At 45.1% G+C, this 8,887-nt stretch overlaps 2 protein-coding genes across 3 annotated transcripts in view; both read right to left on the minus strand.

Annotated features, from left to right (window-relative positions):
• Gp2 (glycoprotein 2) overlaps window positions 1-1,368 on the minus strand; it is a 16,247-nt gene extending 14,879 nt beyond the window's left edge. The window contains exon 1 of one of the 2 annotated variants that reach the window (XM_021211150.2): window positions 1,280-1,368. Coding sequence is in view for 1 of the 2 variants with exons in the window: in XM_021211140.1 (XP_021066799.1) it covers window positions 1,325-1,327 (3 nt within the window). In the remaining variant the exon portion in view is untranslated. The remainder of the gene's footprint in view (window positions 1-1,279) is intronic. The other variant, XM_021211140.1, reaches the window with a different exon arrangement.
• A 3,437-nt stretch (window positions 1,369-4,805) lies between these two features.
• Umod (uromodulin) overlaps window positions 4,806-8,887 on the minus strand; it is a 14,858-nt gene continuing 10,776 nt past the window's right edge. The window contains exons 8-11 of the mRNA XM_029547947.1: window positions 7,874-8,036; window positions 7,341-7,422; window positions 6,667-6,708; window positions 4,806-5,347 (exon numbers count right to left, since the gene is read on the minus strand). Of these exons, the coding sequence (XP_029403807.1) occupies window positions 5,286-5,347; window positions 6,667-6,708; window positions 7,341-7,422; window positions 7,874-8,036 (349 nt within the window). The 3' untranslated portion in view covers window positions 4,806-5,285. The remainder of the gene's footprint in view (window positions 5,348-6,666; window positions 6,709-7,340; window positions 7,423-7,873; window positions 8,037-8,887) is intronic.

The raw sequence follows: 8,887 nt of genomic DNA on the forward strand, positions 1-8,887 counted from the left end.
CATTCATCCATTGGACAGAGCACAAGGTCCCCAATGAAGAAGCCAGAGAAACACCCAGGGAGCTAAAGGGAACCAAAGCCCCATGGAAGGAACATTAATATGAACTAACCAGTACCCCCAGAGCTCCTTGGAACTATACCACCAATCAAAGAAAACACATGGTGGAACTTGTGGCTCTAGCTATATATGTATCAGAGGATGGTCTAATCGGCCATCAATGGGAGGAGAGGCCCTTTCTCCTGTGAAGGCTCTATGCCCCAGTATAGGGGAATGCCAGGACCAGGAATGGGAGTGGGTGGGTTGGGGAGCAGGGGGAGAGGGGAGGGAGTGGGGGATTTTTGGAGGAAAAACTAGGAAAGGGAATAACATTTGAAATGTGAATAAAGAAAATATCTAATAAAAAAGAAAGAAAGAAAAGAGTACATAATCCAGACAATATTTATACAGCTGTGCCTCTGAAAATATGGACACACATGACCAACATATGGCAATAGGTCCATGTTCTCAGAACCCAAACTATTGTCATGACATACAGAAATGGAGTGGGATGGGAATAGGGGTTTTCCAAGAAGAAACCCATAGCAAGCTAGCAAAAGGTGGGTCAGTGCTGCAGAGTGTTCAAGAGCTGTATTTGCAAAGTCCCTGCACAGGTTGCAGTAGACACTCTCTGGAAATTGAAGGCAAGAATTCTAGTGATTATTGGTACCTAGGGAGGAGAGTTCTATCTATCTTCACTATATATATATGCATCAGGTTCTGCTAACACCCTCTGAGAGTTCACAAGTGCAGCATTATGGTAGACTGAATTCTAAGCCCCTTTCTTTCTGTACAGAAGAGAGCAACCACTGGCTTCCCAATTAAAAACAATTGCATGATGAAATAATTAATTGAAGGAATAAGCAAGCAAACAAGTAAACAAGAAATAGAAAGACAAAAATGTCTGCTGACTTCAGTGACATTTACCCTTCTGTGCCCCGAAAGGGGACCTCTGGATGGTTTCCTGCAGCCTCTAAAAGATGTAACTTGGGGCTGCAAACCTGTTTCTGATGGAGTATCATGAATACATTATGAGAGAACAGAGACGGAGGAGTAACCAGGACTATGCTTTTAGAGATGCCAACCTAAGTGGACACCTTTGACTAACCAGCAGGTGACTTGGACTATGAACTGACTGAGCTGAGGAACAATTGACAAGGGTTAAGGTCCAGAGTCACTTCTGGGTTAAGAAAGTTTGCAGATTGCCCTAGTAAGTCCAATACACAAAGAAGGTTAAACTCACCTGCAAGGGAGACTAAATCTTGCCGGGCTTAGGAGCAGGACTTACCATAAGAGAAGAACCCAGGGTATCCTTCCTCCCCTGCCCAGTGTGGTAACATAACCTGCTGCCTGCCTCCTTTATACTGACACTCCCCACCCATGTGGCTCTTCATGATTGGTGCTGAGGTAGGACTGGCACTAAGTTCCCAGGCACTAGGACTTTATGAACACAGGTAAGATAAGCCATTGACCATCAAGGGTAGTGAAAGAAGGGCTTTTGTGCCACCGGCTTGGAAACTCTTCCAGAGGTGCTGTTTCACACGAACGTTTCTCCGTAAGCAACTGTAATATGTACTTAAGGTTGGCTATATCAGGCGCAGTCAATAAATACCCTGCGATCATTACTTTCTCACATCGGATCCTCCAGTAAACCCACAAAGCCAATGTCATGCTTGTTCCCACAGAGCAAACACTAATAAGAAGGAAGCGAAAATGACCAAAGTAGACAGAAAGCAAATGAGCATGTTTGCTCAGTGGATATCCAGTTCAATTCCGGCTCCTAGCTAATTGGATTAGAACAGTTCTGCTTGACTCCTGGGGCCAGGGATGTGCAGGAAAGAAGGCAGGAAGTCTGAGAGCTCCCCGTTCTTAGCACACAGAGTTTACCCAATTTTAGATGGAATGCTTAGAAAGGGATGAAAAGAGATGTCCAAGGCTTTTGAACAATATCAGCACTGGGGTACTCTCTCCTCGGAGTCTTTAAAACAAGTAGCCTAGGCACTGGCCAGCACAGAACTGTGAGAACAGCTTTAAAGGTTTGCTCAGATTCTGACCCTTCCCCAAGTCTCCCAATATCTAACCCCACTGTCCCATGTGCACTCAACTTGGTATCTCTTTTTACCTCTGAGGCCAATTACTATTGCCCAAATATTCTCAGAAGGGTGAATCTCTCCTGGGATGTAGTTGACTTGCCAGGGGCTCCACTCACACACACACACACACACACACACACACACACACACACACACACACTGGATTCTCCCTCTCCCAGCCAATACTACAGAGGCATTTTCTCAGCTGACGTTCCTCTTCCTTGATAACTCACTCTACCTTGTACCAAGCTGACAGAAAACCAACCATGACAGAGGGCTTCAGTCCATCATGGCAGAGACCAGAGTGCACAGTTCAGTCCATGGCAGTGGAGCCTGTGGCAAATTTTATTCACATCATGAAAAATCAGGAGTAGAGAGCAGGAAAGGATGTGGGCTCCGGCCTAACTTAGAAAGGTCTGCCCTCAAGTGATCTACTTTGTTCAGCTGCACCCCACCTCTTAGAGACTCCACAGTATCTCAGATAATACCAGCATCTGGGAAACACATTGGAAAGAGGAACCTGTGAAGACCATTTCAGATTCAAACTATAACCCAGAATTTCAAATTCACCCATAGGCTGAGCCCCAGATTGGATGGCTCTCCTGAGCTTCATAGCCAGTCCCCAGTTTCTGTTTGGCTTCTCCTCCTAGGTTCAGACACTTGAGGGTCCCCCAAACTCAACAGCTTCCAATCTGAACTCATCAGCTCCCCTGACTCCACTCCCCTTATGTCTACCACCCACCCTGATGGGTAGCACCGCCCCCCCCCCCCATCTTCCGAGCTGGAGGCTTGACTCTCTCCTTTCTCCTCAGGCCTCAATTCTAGGAAGCTCTACACCTTGACTTCCTACATCTCAAACGTCTTGAATGCTCTCTTCATTTTTACTTCACCAATCCAAGCTCTGGTCACCGTCATACGAGGGGGTGATTTTGGTACTGGTTATGGGTCTCCATGCTTTCATTCTGATCCCCTTGTTTCTGCAGTTTTTTCTGTATCCCATGTGATCCTTTGCCCCAGCATTCTGTTCCCCCAGGGATCTGACCTTTTCTACACTTCCTACTTCTTTTCTTACTTCACTGTACCAGCTCTGCTTCCAACCAATGCCAGATTCCCTGGGCTCTTTCTCATACCCCAAATGCTTGTATAATCTTCCCCTTGTCCAGATTGCCTCATGCTCACCACCTCTGCCAGGAAGCCTTCTCTAACCTATATCCTGTCTGACCCTCTGTTCTGTTCCCAGGCCTCTCAAAGACAACTCAAATCACACTTGCTTGCCTGATAATTAATCTGCCCATTGAGTCTTCAGGCGTTTTGTGAACAGGGATTTTGATCTTCACTGTGAAAGCATTTGTTTAATAAATGAATGGGTAAAAACAAATGTATAGGGTAGGCTTCCTCTCATAAATCATGCTTTCGGTGTACAGGTGTTGGTCAGCCTTGGTGGAAAGACACAAGGTTCAGCATATTGGCACCCGCTGTCCCCAGCCAAAGGTTCAGTCCTTCGCTCTCTCAGCCTCTGCTTGTCAGAGAGACTGTCCCCTGTCATTCTATGTGAGACAATACTCCAGTTATACTCTTACTCAGCCCTTGCCCTTTTCCTCCTCCCCAGTGATTGTCACCCACCCCTTGTCACATTTCATGGTTATTATTTCAAAGTATCTTCCTTACCAAATGGCTCTATTTTGGTAATTTCCTATTTCCTCATTACTGTAAAAGTACCCAGAATATCTAAGGGATACATTGAGATGTGTAGCTGGCAGATAAAAAACAAGTAAGGCAAAGAAAAGGGGCAAAGACGTCATTGTGACATTCCTCCTCGGCCCCTCATCCAGCTTTTGTCTTTAGCTGCTGCTCCTGTTTCCCATGGCCTAGACCTTCTTCTCTTCAGGAGCTGCTGCTCCCAAGTCACAACACAGACCATACTGTCTGGAGTCACTCCGTCCAAGCTGACCACAGACTAACTGCGCATGGGGCAGCATTGGACCGGCCTAAGGTCTACCTGCACAGCTCTTGTATAACAGCAAGAGACCTGCACATTCTGTATATGTCTGTGTGTGATAAGAGCTCTTAGCATAAGACACACTGTCCCAGCAGCCCTCGCTTCAGACTCGAAAGTGTGACTTTCCTTGGTATCTGATGGGAGACCAGGGAACAGCTGGGTCAGAGAAAAAAGTTCCCATCAGCATTGGTAACCTTTTCTCTGGAGATTTCTGAGATCGCTGGGTATCTGGGACCTGCTCATGGATGAAGGCTCACAATGACTCTCTGCCAATGAAAGGTGAATGGGTATGCTCTCTCCTGCTGCTGAAGGTTGAGAAAAGGCCTACACCTGTAGGATTGGCAAGTAAAAGCCCAGTGAACAAGAGTCCCAAAGGAGGCACATGACACCTGCCACTGCTTCTACATCTCTTCCTTAAGACCTGAGATCTATAAGGCACAGACTGGCTCTGTTTCATCTGCTAGTGTTTCTTAACACCCAATATAGACCTAGAACATGTGGACTCCTCAAAATGCATTTCTGAAAAATACAACTGTGTCCGATGAGGGCATCAGGGTTGCCCCCATTGCAAAGAATCAGCCAGCTCCTGTTGTCTGTTAAAGTCTCTGCCAGCTTTTGCAATTGCTCACTGCCTATGTTCACTGCTTTATCTCCAGCATATTTTGGTAATTAGCACATTAGTGGCTTGGCAAATGTTTATTGAGTGAAAGGATGGATGTATACATGAATTGATGGACAGGTGAAGTTCATATACATTGTGAGCCTAGTTTCTTGGAGCAACTGTGAAGTCCATAAAGATAGAAGAAAGGATCTGTTTTATTCCCACCATGTAATTCCAGCACAACAGACAGTGCTCACAGCAACTGTGTGCTCTGTGATGACTTGAATTAATGACTCCAAAACCTGATACTTTAAACTTATTATTTTGCCACATTTCTTAAGGAGACAGGGGCTTCGTACATATCACATAGTCCCATTTGAAGGAAGAGCAGCACTGAAAGATGCCAACTTGTTTTTGATGGTGAGGATTAAAGAAAGAGTACACGCAAGCTGGAGGTGGTGTGAGCTCCCTCTCTCCTGGCTGATAACCAGCCTGCATCCCCACTCCTGGCCAGCAGGAAGTGAGCTGGGAGCCACACCAGGTTTTCTGCTTTTCATCACTGAACCATGAGGGTCAAAGTGGCTGAGAGAAACAGCAGCAGCCAGATGCTCAGGAGCCCTAAAAGGTAAACAAATACAGGGACATGGCTCATGCTGGTATGCTTTTGTGCAGAATAACATACAACACTTTCCCACAGAATAGCCAAGAAGGAAGACACTTGGTGTGGACTCTCTTCTAGTACCTAACATACTCAACCATCCCAGAGACCCTGGAGGCTAGTCACCGAGGACAAGCCTAAGTCATAGGAGCACCACAACCTTCCAGCTCTGAGCTCAGTGGTACAGAACTTATGATAAGCACTAAGTCGGTGTAACAGCTCTCTTAGATCCAGGTTCCACAAGACAGGAAAGGCATTGGTTATGTGGATTCAATTTTTATCTGTAGTGTCAAATAAGGCAGCAGGCATAAGAGAAAGGCCACAGAAATGTCATCACTTTCTGGCTTTTGTGGTCTGAGGCCTGAAGAAAATAAAAAGTTCTTGTTTGTCTGGCTCAGTTGGCAAATAGTGGCCCTCAGCAAATATTTGTAACCTGGAACAGCCCCTGAAGGTGTTAGAGATGATCCTCAGCTTCAGGAAGTGCCAAGAAAAGGGCAGGGCAGATGTACATATCCTTGGGAACAGGCTTGCGATAAATATACATGGTTGCTTGAGCAGCAAACATGCATGCATGCAACTGCAGCTGTGTGTACATCTGTGTAAAAAGATACAAACACATGTGATCTGTATGTGCATATATGAATATTGTGATATGTGTACAAATATGAGTGTGCCTGGTCTATATGCAGATATGAGGGTGTACAGTATGCGTGAAGATATAAGCATGTATGGTTTGTACACAGATAGGAGTGTGTACAGATGTGAACATTTGTGATTCACGTACAGATGTGAGTATGTGTGCTCTGTATTCCCTTGAATGTGTGTGAAGATGTGAATGTGTGTGATCTGTGGGTATATGAGTATCAACCGTTTGTGTACATATATGTGTGTTATCTGTGTGCAGATATGAGTATTGTTGTTTGTGCATACATATATGAGTATGCTTGTGTAGATAGGTGTGATCTGTGTCTATGCAGATACATACAAGTATGCATACATATTTAAATGTGTGTGATATCATAGAGATATGTGCATGTGTGCAAATATACCTGGTTACTGCATTCTCTCAGGATGTTGGGTTATGCCTTTGTTTCTGCACACTACTGTGAGACAAGATCAGTGTGTGCATGCATACAGACCAATGTCTATACATTTCCAAGACAAATCACTTCATGGCAGCTCAGGCTCTTAAGGTTATGCCGTCCACTCAGAACCCCAGATAGAAACCACAGAGGGATATCATGGGGCAAGTAACTGTACAGAAAGAACCTAAACTTACTCAAGTTGCTGGAAGCAGCCTTGGACACTGAGGCCTGGACACCTTTGGGCAAAACAGAAAGATGAGAAGTGAGGTATGTGACTCTCAAGGAAACTGAGATAAGCTTCCCTCCACCTGCATAGCTAAGGTCATCTTTCTGAAACCAAAATCTGACCACACCTCTCCCTGAACTTGATCATTCTAGAGCCCCACTCCCATTGGCCTCAGAAGAATGGCTTAAACCATATCATGATCTACAAGGTCCCTCAGGGCTAGCCCCACCCACGAGAGTTTATCCAACACCACTGGCCTAGCTTCCCTCAGTTCTCCTAACAGGTCAGTTTCTCCTTTGTCTTTCCCCATCACCAGACTGGGTCTGGTTCCTTAATCAGAACAGCTCCAAACTCTGTGTACATGTTCTTTCTGCATAAAGGCAACTGCAATTCTACACATCTAGATGACATCATGCCCCCTACTATCACAAGATATTAAACCACAGTAAGCACCAAATCATGTCTCTGCAATGAATGAGTCCTCTACAGTTGGTTAAGGAGCAAGGCAGCAGATAGCCCATCTTATGCCCAGAGAATCTACTAATGCTCACTCTTCAGTTCCCAGTAAGACCCAAGAAGCTAGGCTATGCCACCTTGCCTCTTCCCCAATTCAGAGGCATGATGGAAGCGTAGATCTCTCACCTTGTCGTGTGATGGGACCCAAGTTCAGGACACGGGTCTGATCTATGAAGTTCCCACTTCGAAATCTAGTACCAGAGCAGGTCTGTGGGGGGAAAATGACACAGAAAATCACTCAAGTGTGGAGAGGAAGGTAGAATGTGATCCTGGCATGAGATGTGGGCAGTCAGGTCAAAAGAGCATCCTTCTGCCTCATACAGGAGATAGGTGCTCACATCCCAGCCTGACTGAATACATTAAAACACCTGAGTTGCACATAATGCTGAAAGCTTAGCTCCTCTTCTTGACAGCTATGCTTGCAGCTTGCAAATTAGGTCAGTTTATCAGCCAAGAACCTTGAGATAGTCACTGCTTCCTAAGTGTCAGGTAGACTGTGTGTCCTGACTGGCCCTGCCCACTCTGTCTTGCAGCTCTGTGCCCTTAAGTTAAGATAGAAAAGCATCGCAAATTCATGTCTTCTTTTATGCCTGTGGCCAAATGTCTTGATGATAGAGATGGGCATCTAAGCTGGCTGTTATGGAGGGCTTATGACTCACAGGTTTACACTGTTCACTCGTAGAGTCACATAGGTACACCTCACAGTGAAGGTAGACAAGGTCGGAGTTTCCTGCAAACCGGAACATCTGAACAGAAAATCGGGCCTGAGAGGACTCGCCATTCTCTGTCACCTGAATGGTTGTATCTTCTGTATGTGGACATCTGAATGGGGAAGATACAATAGAGTTGGTTAAACCAAGACTCTGGAGCTCTACTTCCTGAGTTTTAATACTACATCATTTCCTGCTAGCTGTCTGACTTGGAGCAGCCCATTAAACCTCTCTGTGCCTCAATTTCTCCATAGGTATGTAGGAATAATAGTTATAGTCCATGTCAAAAATAATTGTGAGAACTAACAGGTATTTCTTTGTAAAGTGCTTAGAACAGAGTGTGGCTACAGTATCTTTGGGGCTAGAAAAATTGATAAAAAGTCTTCAACCACAGAGTTGGAACAATCCAGAAGTCAGAATTTTATCATTGCCAAGGAAATATATTCAAGAATCATTGTCTATTTTATGCTTTTGAATGCATGCCTGTTCAGCAGAAACCAGGGAGTCCTGCCAGCTCCTGAGCCAACATAAGTATGTGCACACAACTTCAGTGCATGTAATGGCACCCAGAAGTTCACATGTGTACTGGCCATTCTGGGCAGGTGAAGTGGGTACCCCTTTTCCATTTCATGTTTGTTCAAAGATAATTTAGAAGAAAGCTAGAATGTCAAAGAACCAAGAAAGGATCAGTCAGGGTGGCATTCACTCTGTATTAAATAACAACTATAAATCAGATCCAGTCCTAGCATCCCAAACTCTACTTGCAAAAGAGAAGGAGGAGGGGGAAGAGGAAAAGGAAGAAAATGAAGAAGGAAGAAGAAGGAAGAGGGAAAAGAAAAGAGGAGGAGGAGGAGGAGGAAGAGAAAAAGAAGGAGGAGGAGGAGGAGGAGGAGGAGGAGAAGAAGAAGAAGAAGAAGAAGAAGAAGAAGAAGAAGAAGAAGAAGAAGAAGAAGAAGAAGAAGA

Source organism: Mus pahari, chromosome 1 (genome assembly GCF_900095145.1).
Source record: "Mus pahari chromosome 1, PAHARI_EIJ_v1.1, whole genome shotgun sequence".
In the NCBI taxonomy this organism is placed as follows: Eukaryota; Metazoa; Chordata; class Mammalia; order Rodentia; family Muridae; genus Mus; species Mus pahari.